The following is a 19,870-nucleotide window of genomic DNA, read 5'->3' as shown; positions in this document are numbered from 1 at the left end:
CGATCATGCACCGCGAGAACAACTCAAAACAAGATGGCCGCGCCCGCAAGCAGCCACATGGGTAAGTTGGCGACCCGCAACCATGCAGAAAATCGCGCGAACATGCCGGAAAAAACCTTCCGCATCTTCGCGATATTTCTGCTTGTTTGCGATAATTTTAAACATTCTCGCGATAATTTGCGAAGGTTAATTCCGCAAATTCCGCCCACCCCTAGTAACAACTTGCATCATGACAAAAGCAGCAAATGAATTCATACATTAATCTGATGCAAAACACATTTTTAGGAAAATTTACATCATATACAAAATTTTGTAATAAACATGAAAATATCCAATGTTATTAATCACGTGTTATTCCAACTCCAGCGTCAAAAGAGTATCTGAATTGTATATCAATCCTTTACCCAATAATTGCCTTCAACTCTCGCCGCATTCAGAATTAACTAAATGCCTTCCAAAATGCCAACGCGTTTCCAGACCCAGGCGAATAGTACTGGGACTATCATCAGGGCTTCATATAAATGGACCGGATATTCTGTTTTCTAGCGATTTAGCAGTTGCTCCAGCTCGTTTGCTCCAAGAGTTTTTGGCTTTTCTGCCAGTGGACTCATTTATGTTACTGCCTACAAGGCTCCCTTAACACTTTGCCAGTATGAATTTCTTTACTGCAGAGTATGGGCAGGACTGAGTTCCTTGAAGACTCTGTATTTTTACCGCATCTTCACCAATTCAAAACTCTGAATGTAATGGACTTTCATTTTGCTCAAATACGGCGTGCTTTCCCTCACGGGTATCATTTTTCACTCAAAAACGAGAAGGAATATTGAACTCGTGCACCATGCTGGTTGTAACAACTCTGCATCTTGAAACGCGTTGGCATTTAGTTAATTCTGAATGCAGCGAGAGTTGAAGGAAATTATTGGATAAAGGATTGATATACTATACTACTGCTACAAGGACTGGCATTCTACTGAACTGCTGCTCTGGAAGAATTGCTTTTCTGCTGTGCTGCCCTCGACCCTCTACCCTCTGTTCCTGCTGAAGTGGACTCTTGCTTGAACTCAGAGTGATCTCCAATGGCATGCTGGCTTGCCTACTCTTTTGATACTCAGGGATATCAAAGTCTCACCTCCTGTGCCTGTTCCATTGTTAGTGGATCCAGGTGCTTGCTCTAGTGTAACAGATACATCCTCTGCTGCGTGAAGCAGAATCAACGCATCGTCTCTATTGCGAGAACAGAACTGGAGCATCGTACTAAGAATCAGTGCATCGCCACCAGAAGCAATGCATCAGAACCGCCGCATCGCTGCCGTTGCAGTGAGACGATCAACGCATCCCCTCGACCGCGTGGAGAAACCCAGTGCATCAGCTTTGGAAAAAACGCATCTTCGCTACGGCGTTTCATCTGTCTTTGTGTACTCTATTTAATTAATCAATAGCTAGTGGGGGCCGGTTGCTTGTGTTTTTCATCTTCAGAACTGGCGCATCACCATCGTTGCATGGAGAAAATCAGCACATCCCCTCAGCTGCTGGATCGACACCGAAGCATCGTTCGGCTGCATCCAGCACCTCTCTGTTGCGAATAGGACAAGGTACTTTGTTCAGGGGACCTTGCATGGATCCTGTAACTGGTCGGTGTTCAATCGCGGTCAGCCTTAACTTTTGACTTTACCCCAGTCCATCGCCACTAGATATCCCCCATAAGCGCTTACTGCTGCTCAGAGCTATTTACACTCTTATTCTGAAAAAAGTAATCTCGGCTAATACTTGTTAGATTTATGTAGTGTTGGTCAAGTTGTATTTATAAAATCAATCTATTTTTCTAAACTGGTGTGGAGTATTGTAGTGGCGTTTTCACTGTGTTACTGTTTGAAGTGTTGCACAAACACTTTAAAAGTTGCCTCTTAAGTTAAGCCTGCCTGCTCTGTGTCAAGCTACCAAAGGGTGAGCACAGATTATTTTATGGTCTGTATCTGACTTGCCCGGACTAGGATTGTGATTCCTGCTTGGACAGGGTGCATACCTCTGCCAACTAGAAACCCAATTTCTAACACTGGGCTTTCGCGAGGAAAAGGAAAGGCCCTAAATTCACAAGGAAAATCGATATTTCAAGGCATTTATATGGATGGCTGATTAGCATTCTGACATCCAGCACCTCTATTTCCAGAGCCCACGGATAAGCCATTTTGTAGGTCGAGCCTGGGCAGCGCATGCACTGCTGCAAGGCATGCAGTATTGGAGTATGGCTTTGAAGCCCCGCCCACTCTCCGCCCATATTTTTAATTGGCTGGTGTCATTGTCCTCTGTACCGCCTTGTCTGCATTTGTAAGCTCCCATGGCGACTGGCCCTTTTACATCTGTTGCGACACGGTATGACTTATTTAGTCAGAAAGCACTATTTTCTTTAATGTGTTTCTCCTACTGCAGTCACGACGTGCTTTCCTTGCTATGCCCGCTTGCATTTTAAAGCAGCCCCGGACAAATGGAGGCCGCTTCTTTGAAGTGAAATAGGCCTCGCATTTACAAGAGTTTGAGCTAATGCCATAGTAAATGACAATAGCTTAAACTCTCGTAAATGTGAGACCTATTGCATTGCAAATGCTTGTTTTGCCAGCTGCCTGCGTCATTTGGGGAAGTGTTGGCAAAAACAAATATGGTCTAGCTCCCACATGGCGACCAGCGCCCCTCCTCCCCACTCCTGGCTTCGGCCCTGGACATTAGATATTGTTTTTATCACTTACGTGGCTTCAAGGCCTCGTGGGGAGAAACGCTCCCAGGCCGTTCCTGACGTAATGTGTTCCAAACTCACACATTCGCAACAAATTCCTAATTAATTTTGATCCAAACATAATATAAAAAGTATTTTGGACTCGGAGGTGGTTTGAAAGTCAACATTGTATTTGGCAAAGCTTCAAATGGTTAAATTATAAATTAAATTAGGAGTTCCCATTAAAGAATTTGTAAATCTGTTCACTGAAAAATGGTTTAACACAGTCAATATTGTGAGTGCAATAAAACTGCGTGACCCTATATAGGATATCATTTAGGAAACTAAAGGTAAGCGTGTAAAGTAATGGGTTGCATCAAAGGTTTGCTAAAGAATTGAAAAAACAGCACCTTAAAGACTAAATAAAAATTCAAACAGAAAACAAAAGAAAGGTATTCACCCATGATCCACCAAAGCAGACAAAAAGTAACATATATATGAAAAAATGTATAATCCTTCCTAATACCACCATATACCATAAAGGGTTGCCAAGATTTTTCAGAGGTGTGCGAAATTCGAGTACTTTGCTTCCACAAAATGACGTGATACTACGCAAAATGTAAAACCTGCATTTATGCCCTATATATTCGTGTGAAATGCGTCCTCTCGTCTGTTTTGGACAGGTGGACGCCTTTGGCACTAGCAAATAGCACAAACACAAGCGCCGCAAACAGCAGCTGTTTGCATTCTGGTTCACACTGTTTTTGTGCACTGTTTTTGTGCACTATTGAAATATCTTCTCAATAAAGTAATGAAACCTAATTTCTCATGTACTGACTTTACATTTCTTACAGAACCTAATCATAGAGACATATCACAAATAGGTTGAGAGTGCAAACAGGGTAACAAAATAAATTCCATCCTCAGTGTCGTCATTCGTTGAACTATCACATTTAAGCTCCCTTTTAATGTCAGATTTAAGGAACATATTGTTCTTTTCCAGCCTCGTGGATTTATATACGAAAGTAAATGGGATGGCAGACCATTGGCTTATCTTCCAACCAACATCATTAAAATAGCGCTGCTGGACGCACATGAGTGACTCCTGGGGCCGTATTACGCATTGTCATTGCTTGGAGCCGGCGGATCTTTTAAAAGGTGCGCGGGCGCAAACAATGACATAGCGCCCTATTATGATGAATAAGCTGCCCCCAAGGCAGCTGCGAACTCGCGATGGCCCCAGGGGAGCGGATTCATGTGAAAACACGGAGCGGCTGCTGGGAGCCGCTCTGTGTTTTCACAGTGCAGGTTGCAATCCGCCTGCACTTTTAAATGGGATGAGAGATCCCCTTGCAGGTGGGTGCATTCAGTGACTGCACCTGCCTGCAAGGAGATGCCTGCGGGTCCAAAGGACCTCCTTTCTTCCCTCCAGAGGACTGCTCCCTGTGGTGCGCACTCACAGTGCGCCACCTAGAAGGTGGCAACACCGAGTGTTCCCCCCGAGAGCTTCCTTGCCTCTGCGACCACGTCTGTAATATGGCACGGTCACAGAGGCAAAGGAATTTTCTCATTTGCATAGGGCATGCCCCTATGCAAATGAGGGAACGCACCCTGATGATAGCGCTGTGGCTTTAAGTGCGCCAGCACTATTGCAATTACTGAAGGGGGCGCAGAAATGTCCGCACCCCCTTCTGTAATACCAAAATTCCCCGGGGGCACGCAAAGCAGGTGCAAATGCTCGATGTAATTGGAATATGGCCCCTGGTGGCCATGGATGAAGGACACCAGGCCACACTTGGATTTTCAGGCTTGGCCGCAGCTTTTCTAACCATCTCATATTCTGTGGTCTGACAGACGAGAGTGGTTCTGAATTTCAGGGAGAGCGCAGGAATGAGGGTCATCATTCCTGTCCTGCCACTCACAACAAGAAGTTCCTACATAACTTCTTCAGACTTCGGCCTGCGAGATCCCAAGACACAGACCTTTCACCTTAAGAATCCAGTGCATGTGACCATGCAGCATCTGGATCAGCTGAACTGCATCCTCTCGCTGAATTTCCAGCTGATATAGAGGATGTCTAAACTGTGATCAAGGATACCGGCAGTCTAGCTCAAAATGTCCTGCTGACTTTGCAATTAAAAATTAGCAAAACTGTCCAACTTTCTTGGTTAAATGAAAATCCTGTCTTGCATCTGCCAAACTCTAAATAACCCCCCAGCCCGACCCTCAAGTGTTTTAGCAGTAAGAGATCTTTCAAGGTGGGATTGATTTGTAAGAGAGCGTGCACTTGTCTGATAGGCTGAGGCAAAGTGATCCCTATGCCGAGGGCATTATAGAAGGTACAACATATTGTGGATCTTTTTCTGAAATGGGGAGTTTCAAGTCAAAGGTTACATTTGGCCCTGAGCCCCATGATATTGCCTGTGTGATGGGCTTTTCAACGAGTTTAGGTGAGACATTCGGTTTCTAGGAACATTTGTTTTCAGCCAGGCTCCAATCAAAGTATTATAAAATTGGTGTGATATGTTCATATTTGTGAGTTTTTAGATCTATGAGTATTTGAGACAAGTCGGGCTGCAGCATGTACAACAAATTTTAAGCGTGCTAATTTAAGTAATTGATCATTTGCTTATAATCATGAAAAATGTTCTCTAATGGGGTGCAGGTCTATTGTGATGCAAGTGCACTCTATCTTGGAGTGTACAAGTCTCCACATAAAATTAGCCTCCAAACATTCAATTCTAGTTTGCGAACAGGTCAAACCACATCTATTGTTACACAACATTAAGAAACAATGTAAGGTATTATCAAATTTAGCATTGCGACCTCTAGGTTGATCCTGTTTACAGATGAGGCTACAATAAACCAGAAGATTGAATTTTTCCCGAATGCAACCACATCCCCATCGGGGCCCAAGCTAACACACCAACAAAGGTTGCGGACATGTGCAGGCACTGAGCGGTCATACGCAACTTTAAATGGTGGTCTGAGCAAAGGACAGCTGCAGCTGGGAATCAGGCAAAAGAACGTTAACCAGTGGTGGTCGGAGACTAGTTCCTATGTCTGTGATGCATGTAATGGCTCACAATGTCTTCTTTAGACCTCTAAAGTCATTCTGTTGGTTATATTGCATAAATACTGCATATTTGTTTTCAAGCACAGCCCCTACTTTCCTCAAGAATACCCCCTTCAATGCCAGAATGAACAAATTGTTTGAGTAGTCTGGAAAATCTACAGAGTAGCTCGTAAGCTTTGTATCTTGGCAGCTGTCAGAAAGGGCTGCTCTACCAATGGACTTTCTGTAAGCTATACTAACACATTTGTTTACGTCTTAAAGTTAAAACCCATCAATCCAAGACTGGAAGTCTGGTACAAGGAGCTTTTGGACTCAGTCAATACACTAAGTAGACATATCAACTGGAAGAAAGTGGCAGCACAATGAAGATTAAGGTGGCTCACCTGTCTAGACATAAAAGTGATCTCTAATTCAATACCACATTTAAAGAGTAGGAGGGAAGGGAATCTATTGCTTCAGTGCTTAGCTAGCATGAGGGAACAAAGTCTGGCAAAAATGAAACCATCCAATAGTTTGCTGTCCTAAGTACTGAGCCCGCAGAGTTTTATGCCTCATTATATAACTCATCCTTTAGATTGTGCTAGAGATCCCGCTACAAATCTGAGGCACTCCAGATCTCATTTACCCCATACCTTATCCCTTAACAAGGCCCAGTGTCACCCCATTAAGGTAGGATATGTGAGAATCTATTAAATGAATCAGGGAAAACTGTTCATGAGATTTCACAGATCAGCTTTCCCTTCTTGTACTACATCATCAAAACTAAGAGAATACATCTATTAACAGTGGTAAACACAAAGTCTATTATATATAGTATTGATTAAATATCACAAACACCACCATGATATGGCTTCTTTGTACACTTACTATTTAGGATACATATTCAATCCCAGATACTGCTCATACTTCCACTGGTATTTTATTGAGTTGATGCATATTCAATATTAAAAATTCAAATTAAATACACATGAGTCTATGTTTTCTTTACACTGGTTACAAGATCACCAAATGTTTGAATTTCTTTTAAATTTGCCCTGTCAAAGTATAATATTCCTCCAGTTTCTGCCTTCAGCATGTCATGATCACAAACCAATTCATGATTTACAGTACCTGCTTACGGCAAGACTTACTGGTATTGAAAACTCTTCCGCCAGGTACTTGAGTGTGGACGCCTCTTTATTCAGAAAATTGCTTCTCTCATTCAGGTTGCCTTGGAGATTGGTATCAAATTCTTTCCTTACTACTGAAGCAACAGAGTCAATAATTACAAGCTTCACCTTCTTAGAAATTATTTCTTCTTCCAAGGACTCAATTCTGGGAAAGGAAAAAAATACTTCAGATATTTGTATTAACCAACAGGAAGTCAAATACTGCACTATATAGATCATGTGAGACTTCAATAGGTTAAATGATTTACAACTACAAAGGCAATTTGCGGATCTGAATGTAGATTGATTGAGTAGTATACAGATTAGTTACTATTAATGTAGAACGCTGCCTTGTTAACCCGTTTAAGAATAGTGGGCATACAGAATGGCTCTTGACTCAATGATAATATAGGACAATTTAAGTACAGGAAGCATAACTGACATGGTCAATGGACTTGGAGAGAAGCCTTAAAAAGTCTCCTCCTCGTTCACCTCCCACCATCCAGACTCACTGTAAACATTTGCCTGTAGCTGTCTGAGATGGTACTGCTCATCAGTCTTACGCTTATCTGAAAAGTTCAAGGCTGATGGGTACTGTGTTAGGGGAAAGACACTAAGCGTTCAGTACACAACACAGAGGTGCACCTTGCCCCAAGATCCATTAAGGACTGGAGTAAGCATAGAAGGTTTAGCCAAGACACTCATAGCTCTAAGATGTAAGAATTCCTTTTAGCCCCAGTACAGAGGATGGTACTGATGTTTCTTTAGCCTGTGCTCAACAGGAAATTAAGATGTTCCCAGCTCATTAGAAAGAAAAAGTTGGACAATCCAGCAGAAGTGCAAGTTGAAGCGCAGACCAGGATGTTATAGGTGGTATGCCTTGAAATGCTGGGGCCTTCAAGTTGGCATCAAATGCAAAGACACTAGGACAAGTACATTGCTAGGCTAACAGTCTTTGGCTGGCTTGAAATCGTCAAACTATTTTTAAGAACCATTAATGGGAGAATCGGGTGGCCCAGCCAAGGTGATCAGAGTAGGTCTCATCCTACATCCGGTTCCAGCAACACCTTCAACCACAAAAAAGCTTCTTTACCAATGAGACCCATTTAGCCAATATTATTCCACAGTAAGGGATTCATACCTCAAAGTGGCAAGCTCCTTAGTGACGAAATGATAGAAAATTTCTTTTAGAAGAAGTTTTTGGTCCTGTGGAGGGAGGCTACATTGGTCCTATCCCGATCTCCCTCTTCCCAGCCCTGCTAAATGACTGTTGTTGGAGGCTGACTTAGTAAATGGTGCACACTTATTCAAGTGATGCACCTTGCACTACTCCAGACAACCCTTATGGTGATTTTAGTGGTCTTTGATAACCATATAAAGCTCTCAAAGTGGTAGCTGTGGAGAGCAGTCTTCATGCTTATTTTGAAGGAGTGTAAAGCAGATTGTTTTAATAACTTTAATCAATAGTGTAAGTGAAGTGAAAAGGAACCATGCAGTGTTTAAATAAAAATATGCTAATTTATTGCACAATACAATAACTAACACATTTATATATCTCCTGCATAGGGATGAAGTGACCTCCTGCATAGGGGTGAAGTGACGTCGGAACCTGCCGGTGCCAACAATAGGAGAATTCTACGAAGATGCTTCAGGAGAAGACTGTGAAGGAGTCCGGTGGATTCCAATGGTGGATTCTGAAAGTGAAGAACTTGCAAGCAGAAGGGACAGAGTCTATTTGAATCAGAGGTGACCAGGAGGCACGGAAGCACAATTCCCACCGATGTCAGGAGGTTCAGAAGAGACAATGGTGAACTTGTCACTGCAGCTGTGAGGACCAGGCAATGCTGAGGAAGACCAGGAGCCATGCACAAGCTCTCCCATGTTAGATGTCAGTGTTTAGGTGGTTGATGTCTGGTGGGAGCTGCAACTGGTGTGGATAGCAAAGAGATGCTGTTGTTGGGACTAGCAAGATCCAAGGGACTCGCCAAGTGCAGGCTAGTCAGAGCAAGCCCAAGCAAGCAGCGGAGTCCACTGAAGCAAGAGAATTTATTTATTTATTTTTCACATTTATAAAGCGCACTGTTACCCGGAGGTGTCCTGGCGCTGATTGTCAGTAGTGTGTATGGGCGGAGGGATTAATGTGTGAAGAGCCATGTCTTCAACGCTCTCCTAAAGGAAAGGAGGTCCGGCAGTTGTCTGAGGTTCAGCGGCAGTGCGTTCCAAGCCTTTGCTGCACCTAGGGAAAAGCTCCTACGTCCCCAACGAGCTTTCCTGACTCTGGGGACAACTACCAGACCCTGATCAGCTGACCTCAGCAATCTGGTCGGTCTATGCCATTGGAAAAGTCGGGTCATGCAGTGGGGCCCTAGGCATACAGAGCCTTAAAGGTTACACATAGTGATTTGAAAATAATTCTTTTACGAACTGGTAGCCAGTGTAGCTTCACCAGGTCCCATGACACCGAGGCAAATTTAGGTGTGCCTGTGATCAGGCGGGCTGCTGCATTCTGCAGAATTTGGAGTTTATTGAGGAGCCCCTGTTGGGCATTCAGGAATAGGCTGTTACAGTAGTCCAGTCGGGACATCACCAATCCTGTAACCATTGTCTTCTTGTGCTCGTCGGCAAGAAACGGCAGAACTTTCCGGATGGTTTTTAGGACAAAGTGGGTTGCTGAAGTAAGTGCATTAATTTGAGGCCTGAAGGACAGTGAGTCGTCCATCAGTACACCCAAGTTTTTAACCTTCGAGACTGGAGGTGGGGGGGGGTGCCCATTTCCTTCGGCCACCAGCGTGGGGACCAGAAGTAGTCTCTGGACCCGAACAGCAGCACTTCAGTTTTAGCTGAATTTAACTTAAGACAGTTTTCTGCCATCCAGTTACTGACTTCCCGCATGCAGCCTCTGAACCTTTCTGCAGTGCTGTCAGTTTCCCCCGGTAGCAGAGACAACACTATCTGAGTGTCATCTGCGTACGATGTTAAGTTGAAGCCAAAGGATCTAATAATTGGTGCCAGGGTGGAGACGTACACATTAAAAAGAGTAGGGCTCAAGGAGGACCCCTGAGGGACTCCGAAGGGGAAACAAAAGGGTCTGATTCAAAGTCCCCCAGTGCCACCTTCTGCGTCCTGCTGGAAAGGAAGGCATGCAGGATTTTAAGCGCCTTTCCTTGAATCCCGCTGGCCCTTAGCCGGTCCACTAGTATCTTATGGTGGACCGTGTCAAAGGCCGCAGACAAATCCAGCAAGATCAGGGCGGCTCTGCCCCCTGCATCCATCACTGTTCTCACGTCTTCTGCTGATTTGATCAGTGCAGATTCGGTACTGTGCCCCACCCGGAATCCGTGCTGAGATGGACCCAGGCTCTGGCTTGCTCCCAGGAAGGCGCTCAGCTGTGTGTTTAAGATGCCCTCCATGACTTTCGCCGGAAGGGGCAGCCTGGCAATTGGCCGAAAATTATTCAGGTCCGTCACTTCTAGATTAGGTTTCTTCAGCAGGGGTAGAATGGAGGTTTGTTTCCAACGCAAGGGAAACTCCCCGTTGTCCAGCATAGCATTGAACACTGGGGGGAGTCCTGCGACCCTCAGGAGAACCCACAGGCCGAAGGCACAGGAGTCGCAAGAGAACATCAGGAAGCTCACTAAAGATGGAGGTCCACGGTGCAGATGATGCAGTGAGGATACTAATCTTCAGAATATGAGGTGCTGGAAGCTGGAGCTTCTTGTAGTCCGAAGACCTCTGGAGTGCAGAGCCAAAAAGCCTTGGCAATGGCAAGTCAACGCAGTGCACTGGGGCTTGGTCTCAGTGGATAAGACGAGGGATACTGGCCTCAAAATTGCTTAAATGACAGGTCAGGACTCTGCAGAACCACCACCTGTGTTGCGGGGCTTTGGGAAGGCCATGGGACGTCAGGAGCAGCAGGCCGGTCAGCTACGTTTAGGTGCCTACAGATGCAGAGGAGTGACTTTTTCACTCCAAGGGAGAATCACTTCAGAAGTCCTTGATGCCCAAAGGCCTTCTGGAAAACCGTATGAAGCACAGAAGCAGAAAACTTGAACAGCAAGACCAGGAGCAGCAGGAGTCTTCCTTGATGTATTCTCGGTTTCAGTCGAAGTCCGTCCAAGTTCAACAAAGTCCAAGTGTCAAGAGGGCTGAAGAGTGTCTTGGTTTCAGAGGTTAGTCTTGTTCCATGACAAATCTAAGGACCCACCCATAGGGGAGCCCTTAAGTACCTTAAAGAGAAGGTTAGAATGACTCAGGGGCGGGGCCCTCCCAGAAGAGGGTCTGGACAAAGGGTAGGATACTCTGTCATTTGTCCCGTTTTGCACCAGCGTGGGACTCGAGGGTTCCTGAACTGGCTCTAACTGGAGTATGCAAGGAGGGCAACAAATGTGCCCTTCAAAGCAGTCTGGTAGAGCCGCAACGCACCCCCACCCCAACACAATACAATAAGTCCTTTCTGGGGGGTGGTTACACCTCCCTGTGACAGGAAACCAATTGTTCTACCTTCCCCTGCTCGAGCTCAGCTCCGCAGCAGGAGGGCAGAATCGGGTCTGTAGTCGGAAGCATCACTAGCTTGATGGCAGACTTTGAAAGGCTGTTAACGGAAGGACAGGGGTGTTCCCTTGGGACCCCCCAGTACATGTGATCATGCTTCCAGCACCGGAATCAGTGTTTGGGTAGGATTCTAACATCTTTGATACCAAATATATTCAGGTTCGGTGCAGCCACTATATAGTAAGACATCTCGTAATGACTGATGTCCACTATATACCTTAAGATGACCGACCACAATTACAAAGCCGGGAGAATCGGCTCCGTGATTTGTATGGGTGTACTGCTCATACAGGGGTACCCTAACACTTGTAACCAAGAACCCTGCCCTCAGGATTGAAGAACCTGCCATAGGGGTGACATAGGTTTTAAGTGCAGTGACCTCATATATAAGGAAACTTATTTTTGTTGTGAGGAGTGCAAGCAACAACTCACACAGGCTGCAATGGCAGGACTGTACTCACAGTTTACGTGGCCTCCATGGGTGGCAAAATACAGGCTGCAGCCCATGGAAGACCCCTGTGTACCTATGCCCTGGGTACCTCAGTACCATATAGACGTGACATAGAAGGTTACACCAGTAGCCAATTGTGGAGGTACCAAAGTACTTACCAGAGCCAATTTAGTGGAGAAAGCACAGATGCTGGGGTCCTGATTAGCAGGAACCCAGCAGACTAAGTCAAAGCCACACTGACACCAGGCAAAAGTGGGGGTAACCATGAAAGCAGATGCTACATTCCTACAACTGTCATTGTTGAGGAGATGTGGCAGATCTACCTATGCTGGAAGGTAAATAAGAGAAAACAAGCAATGAAAGACAACAAAATGACCAACTTGTGTGGATAAGATACCACCAAGGAAGTCAATAGAAAATGGTAGGGGGTTAATACTAATACAGAGTGAGTTTTACCACTCGTTGTAAACTAATCGGTCCAGGGATTTCCCAGTGTGAAGGGAAACTGTTGTTCTGGGCAAGATGCTTTAGCAGTGGTTGGCTCAGTCAGTTCAGGAAAAGGAGGACCCATAACAGAAGTCTGTGGCTGGAACTTCAGGCACAACTGAGAACCCATGCTCAAGAGATAGAGGTCTGTATGATTCAAGCACAAACGGTACATTGAATACTGCCAGATAACAGCAAAAAGCATCCTCTTAGCTCGTGCTTTCCAGTTTACTTTTCATAACCACTAGTGGTCTACTGCAGGGAATACAGTGCTGTTCAAAAGGTACTCACCCTTTACAGGGGTTTACAAAAAAACCTAGAAACAAGTGATCATTCCAAATTCAGAACTAGTGTGCAGTTTGTACCCCAGAGTGAACAAGTTGCCACATTGGAACAGACCATTATGGGCTCAGTAAGGAAATTCCACAGACTACTAGGTCCCATAATACATACATGTTGTTTGACCTGGCATCCTTGAAGTGGTTTTACCCTAACTTATAGCCTTCAACCCTCCCATGTTGCGGACTACGTTTTTGCTGGCTTTAGGATTCTGCACACTTTACCACTGCTAACCAGTGCTAAAGTGCTTGGGCTCTCTCCTTGAAGCATGGTAGAATCATGAGCCAAGGACTCAACTTCATCACCGACGACACCCAACTCATCCTCTCCCTGACAAACTACCCAAGGAAAATCAAAGACAGGTTCCAAAGTTGCATGAAGGATCTGGCCGTCTGGATGAACAACAACTGTCTCAAACTCAACATAGACAAGGCACAAGTACTCGTTTTCTGGCAAGGCAAGGACACCCTATGGAACAACGAAAGGTGGCAACCTGAACTGCTTCCTACATCCAAACTCACTGAAAACACCCACAACCTCAGCATCATCCTCAATAGTCAGCTATCCATGAAGAAGCAGGTCAGCGCCATCTCCTCTGCTTGCTTCCTCAACCTTTGAATGCTCAGGAAGGTCTTCAGATGGCTCCCATCCAACAACAGGTGAATTGACAAGCAAGCTCTTGTCACCAGCAGACTCAATTATGGCAACTTCCTCTATGTACGAATCACTGGCTAACTCATGAGGAAACTCCAGACCATCCAGAACACAGCAGCCAGACTCATCCTTGACCTTCCCAGACAGACACACATCACCCCTCACCTCAGGAAACTCCATTGGCTACCAGTCTCTAAAAGATCCCAGTTCAAGCTGCTCAGACATACTTACAAAGCACTGCATCATGACGGACCGGCACATCTCAACAAACAAGTGAATTTTCACCAATCTACCAGGGAACTCCATTCAAGATCCTGCTCCCTAGCAGCTACACAGCATATCTGCCAGGCAAACAACGGAGGCAGGCCCATCTCCCACCTGGCAGCTAAGACCTGGAACCCCCTCTCCTGCACCTAAGAGCCTCATCATATTAGGTGCAGGTTCCAACAGTTCAGGAAGGACATCAAGACCTGGATGTTCAATCAATAGGAACGGGCAGTGTGATCCCGCAGCATGACCCCCACAGAGCCTCGAGACCCTCAGGGGGGAAGCAGCCACACTATGCAAATCCTTATTGATTGATTGGTAGAATTGTCTTATACCCAATTAGCATTTTTGATTTACTTATAAGTCCCTAGTAAAGTGGTACTACATGTACCCAGGACCTTTAAGTTAAATGCTACTAGTGGGCCTGCAGCACTTGTGCCATCCACTTAAGTAGCCTTTTAAACATGTATCAGGCCTGCTATTGCAGCCGGTATGTGTGAGCATTTTTAAACTGCTGTTTCAACCTGGCAAAATGAACCTTTCTTTTAAAATATATGTCACCCTAAGGAGTTACCCTGGATAACCCAGAGGGCAAGGTGCAGTGTATTTAAAAAGTTGGTCATGTACTTTTATGTTTTACATGTCCTGGTAGTGAAAACCTCTTCAATTTTTTTTTCACCACTGCAAGGACCATCTGTCCCACGGGATAACATTGGAGATAACTTATTATATTTACTAAGCTGTATATTCCAAATGGGATCAGGTAACTAGTTCATGTTTGGTGTCTTTGGAATTTTAATGAAAAACCTCTTCTGGTGAAGTCGGATTATAAATTAAAATTTTAAATATGACACTTTTAGAAAGACTTACCATAACCAGAGTACAGCTGTGATTATTGAATGAAGGCCAAATCAAATCCACACAGCAGTCTGGAAAAGTGGAACCAAAGGAAAAGCCTGTATAAATTATCTGCCTCAGAAGACACAAGGTACAAACTCATGCCTATGTAGTGGAAAACCCTATTTGAACAAAGTTAGGTGGTCACCATCTAACACACTATGTATCATTCCTCCACAGATCATGAGCCAGTCAGGGTCCTAATGAGAACCATAAGTAAGTAGCAGTTCAAAACACGTCTACGAAAACCCTTCCGGAATGTCCTACAAGATTATCTGTTTTGTGGGCAAATGCTTCAAACTGAAATTCCACTATAATTAAATAATTTTGAATCCCCCAAAATTCCATTGTCAACAAGAGTTTCACGGCACATAGAACAATAGTGATTGTAACCTCTGCTTTTGAAACTATCATTTGACTGGTTCTAAAAGTTCTAATAAGATTTATGTTGAAATTGCCTATTCAATGTGTCATCACTATTTAGTTGATGTCCAGTTTTTGTAAAGTAAAACTCACAGCTCTTAATTTCATGTACGCATGTTTATTGCACTGAAGTATTTTGTACAGCTCTGTGCGGTATATTTGTTTATTTGAAAAAAGTTAAAAGTGGCCCTTTCAGGATATGTCTTGTCATGTAGTTTCTATATACGATCTGAGCATTTAGACAACAGACACTGTAGGACTGGTGTCCAGACTGATTCTGGACACCCCTACCGAGTATGTTATCCTGTATACCAGCTAGCTCACAGTGCCACTAGAAACCCCTCTTACCAAGAAGAGAATAGTTCTTGGCAACTATCGAACATGACAACCCTGATCCCTCGGGATGGTGGAAACAGCGATACTTGTCGCTCAGTCACTCGTGCTCACTTTGTCTCAGAGACATACACTGAATAAACAGAGGGAGCGTTGTTCAATAAGCATTTATTAAACCAGCGTCATTCTAGAGTAAAATAGGTGTGCTGAAACAACCATTAGACAGAAACAGATATAAATGATTAGAAGCACTAAGAGTAAATGTTAGATTACTACCATCGTGCTAAAACAATGAATACAGGCAAGTATATCAAATACATGACAGTAGTAAATGTGTACTCCTACAATGCGACCCTAACTCGATGTACCCAAGTGTATCTAGCATGTATGTGGGTGTAAAAGCCAAGACTCCCTGTAGGATAAAGTCAACCCCATTACCTGAAGTGAGAGACTGTGGGACCCCGTCTTGGTCTCGAGATGGACACCCCACAAGGGATGTCAGACCATTGCGAGCTGGAGTGTCTGCGTGCAGGAACCTCAGCGTCTTGCATCAGTGTGTTGGCATGGAAGTCCTTTTCTCTTCCGACTACCTCAGCAAGATATGGTGCTAATATACCCAATATGATACCCCCAGGGGATATACCTTGCTGTGTCACGTCAGACTAGGATGACGGAAGCAGTGACCCTTGTACATATTATGTAGAGATGGTGTCCTGCTGTGATTTCAAGAATCCTCATGCATAATGAACAGGGCTAGTTTTCAGAGAAAACCTCATGTCATTTAGGCATTACCGTAACTAGGTAAAATGTCAGTCCCAACAACCGTTATGTAGTGCAATGACAGGAGAAATATAGGCGAAAGGTAGAGTTGCTACCTGAGCCTATATTGGGCACATGAATGAAACATAACAGTCTAAAGTTCATAATATGTTTCTAAATATCAGTGAAGGAATTGTGAATAAACACATGGGCCAAGAAAATTAATTCACTTCACCTGGTTATTCTAAAGAGGATGGTTGAATAATCACATGGTAAATGTTTAAAGAGGCCCAATTCAGCTGTGTATAAAAGGGCCCAACCCCCAATTACTTTACTTTTAGAAAGTTGGCATGTTCCTGCCTTAACCATTTAGTGCCTACAGCCTGTCACTGGGTCACATGACGGGGTGTAGCCGACAGGTGGGCTTTGTGTATTCATCCTAGACAGCCACACAAAATAGAGTAGAGAGATTGGGTGAGCCTGGATGGGCCATCACTGGCAGGATGGGAGGGCGGAGATGGGCTCAGCCCTACTTGCACTTGAATTGGCTACGTCCTGCCTCCACACAAAGCGCAGCATATCCCTTTAAGTTAGTGTGGAGCCGGGGGAGTCAGGAAAACCAGTGCACTTCAGAGTGAAACCTCTAGAAGCTTCTCCTACTTCGAATAAGTCACCTGGTATAAATATTGGACCTCAGACACCAACTTTTCAGTACACTTCCAGACGTATGGAGACTCTGCCAGGAAGAAGGACTTCTGTGCTGCTGAAAGGACTACCACCGTGCTGGACTACTACTTTTCGGGATTTTTGCACTCCTCCCGGAGTCAGAGGGATTGGCCTTGCACATGAATCCAGGACTCCGAGAGTGACTCCAAGGGTTAGTCTGCTATGAGGGCCTTCACCCTAGACCTATCAAAATGTGGTGCTTGTTTATTCTGATTGGACCGATTTTAACCCTCAAATCTTTTAGCTAAACAATGTTTGTCTAAATCTTAAACAATGTATCCATTGACTGTGTGGAGACTTAAAACACAGAGCTAGCTCTTACTGCCACAAAACGCTGTGGGTCTCAGTAAGAGCTTTTTGCCTCACTTTTTGAGTGAAAAGGTGGACTCAGGTGATGCTGATATTTTTCAATAGTGTATATTAGATATTTCTCTTCAGTTCATATTCTGCTGACAACTTCCTCCTGGGGTCCTAGGTAAAATGTGTCACAGAGGATCTTTTAGAAATATAACAAGCATGTAACAAAGAGGAGTTATTAGAGCCATGGAGGCCTAGCTCTAGGAACATTAGTGGAATATGCCAAGGCCCAAGGTCCCTCAATTACCTTGGCTGCAGTAGTCCGTGAAGCCCAAGATGGGCCAAAATGGCAGGTGTTACTGGGTTAGAGTTATTTTGAAGTGGCCTGTGCTGCTAGACTAACCAATGTTTACCAAAAAGGATTCCCTACAATAGGAAATAGTGAATGGACACAGAGTTCAGCAGATGCTAATACATTTTAGGTCAAGGCAGCAGACATGTCCCATTTTGTAAAGATATATACATTCTTTCAAATCAACAGTTCCGCACACCGCTTGCTCTAGACATCACCATGTCATCTAGTGGTCTGCCCTATTGAGGAACAAAGATTAATTTGCAACAGTGCAAGCTTAGGAAATGTGTGTTCAACACCTGCTACATTGATGGGCACAGACAATACCTAACCAGTATTGTCCTTAATATGCAACAGATTGACCAGCGCACTACACCTAAGTTCCAGCTCCGGTTCGAAAGCGAACTTCCCCTAACCTAAACAAAGTAATGCAATCCTGTCATACGCTGCATGGCATGGCGCATGATGAGAATTCTTTTGGCTCCATAGGTGCAGTGTAAAAGGAAGGATGGTACCCATTTAATTGTAGACCACGCCACTCAAGCACAGTCTGAGACTTTTCAGCATGATGATGTAGTCCGCAGCCGCGGCCCATGCAGGTAAGAGTGGTGGGGCCAGTTTGGGAGGGTGGGGGGTTTCAACAGATGACGAGGGAAAATTAATTATTTATTTAATTTTCCCTCATGGTCGTCTGTTGAATCTCCCCCCTACCCAGCCCGACCGCCCCACTGCTCTTACCTGCACAAGCCGCAGCTGCTTGTCTGCAGTATCATTGACTGTTGAAAGATCAAAAATTATAGAGTGGAGAAGATCCTCACAGATACTGACAAGGGCAGCTAAATAGCCAAAATGGAAAACCCGTCTGACCTTACTCATTAATTATCATACAACTACAGTTTAACAAGAAGGCGCTGAGGGCTCAATATCAACTCATATATATTTCGTCATCCGTTTATTTATATCATATCACATCCATTTATTATTCAGTATAATCATTTTATATTTGCCATTGGGTACATGACTTAACATATTCCACTAAAAAAGTACCAATAGTCTATAAAACCATTCAAAAGACATCCACGCCATTCATTCTCATACTTACACATTCATCTCAGTTACTCCTTCAATGCTTATCGATTTCATTTTTGAAAAACCAAACATTTGTTACAAACTTGCGTATAGCTCAGGCTTGATTCAGGTCTAACACCTACACACTATCATTACAGTTGTTGTTCACTCTAAACTCTTAGAGTTAATACTCTCCATTGAACAATGTATCAGCAATGCACTTCTCTATAACATTCCAGTTCATTATTACTTTGTAATTCTTCATCTAGTTTTGTTTTCTGAGGTGGCTTGACCAGTTATCCTCAAAGCGTGTTTCGGTATATCGCCTTCCACAGGAGTGTAATGCTGTCTCTTTGACCCGAATATATAATAACACTGTGGTGTGGGTTTCATGCGTTTAAGAATGGACATGAACAAAAAATATTTGTCATTTTTATCATTTAAGTGTCACCTGTGTCGGTTAGATATGTACAGCACTTTCAAGTATCACCACAAGTCACTGATCCTGCACTATAATCACTCTTGTATTGCCATATGTTTATATGTTTTTGAAAGTCACAACTTGAGTGCATTGTAAAAAGTAATTAGTAAATGTCTTTACCTTTGCCAAGTCTCAGAGACAGAACAGGCTCCAACCATCTTGAACCCACACCTGGATCTAGCCTTAGGGAGTCTTAAACCCCCAAGTGGTTCTCCCTCCATCCGGACCATTGGTTGTGGTGATAAAGGTGCCCAGATAGCCAAAATCCAAAATTTGGGACTTCGTTCAGAGTAGTTAACCAAATAAATTCTGAGACAAGACCAGGGGCAACCTGTTCATCTATCCACCCAGGGTGCATTGCCGTCCGGCCTGACTTTGCAGAAACTCCTGCTACTTTCTTCTCTGCAAAAGCAAATCCTGTTCAGCGGTCCTTCTGCAAAGGGGTATCCGGCCTCCTGGAACTCTTGTTGGCAACAGCCTCCAGCTTCATCCTGCTGGTGATTTTTGACCTCCATAAAAGAGACTAAGACCAAAAGTAAAAATCTTCACAACAACTTTGTCCAGCAGCTCTCAGATGACGCTCCATCCTTAGGCACTGTCTGCAGCCATGCCCCGCTAAACTTAACCTTCTCTGAACATTTTCGTTAACATTTCTTGTAAGTCTGAAGGTAAGTGACAACCAGGCTCAATCCACTTCTTGTATCAAACTCTTGCTTCATCGCAGTCAGCCATATTTTTTGATTTTGATGAGGTCTCGCACAACTTTTTTTTTTGGGGGGGTGGGGGAGGACATTTTATATAGCACTAACTAGACGAGAGACTTCGGGTATCAGAGCGCTTTACATGAGCACCAGT

The 19,870-nt window shown here is 44.2% G+C and overlaps 1 protein-coding gene across 1 annotated transcript in view; it reads right to left on the bottom strand.

The window, feature by feature from the left end:
- Window positions 1-19,870, bottom strand: part of RAD51B (RAD51 paralog B) — a 2,869,137-nt gene that overhangs the window by 1,892,134 nt on the left and 957,133 nt on the right. Inside the window, exon 7 of the mRNA XM_085627892.1 lies at window positions 6,914-7,097. Within this exon, the coding sequence (XP_085484018.1) occupies window positions 6,914-7,097 (184 nt within the window). The remainder of the gene's footprint in view (window positions 1-6,913; window positions 7,098-19,870) is intronic.

Source organism: Triturus cristatus, chromosome 9 (genome assembly GCF_964204655.1).
Source record: "Triturus cristatus chromosome 9, aTriCri1.1, whole genome shotgun sequence".
Taxonomy (NCBI): Eukaryota; Metazoa; Chordata; class Amphibia; order Caudata; family Salamandridae; genus Triturus; species Triturus cristatus.
The sequence above is the reverse complement of the archived record's forward strand: the minus strand, read 5'-3'. Positions and strand labels throughout refer to the sequence as shown.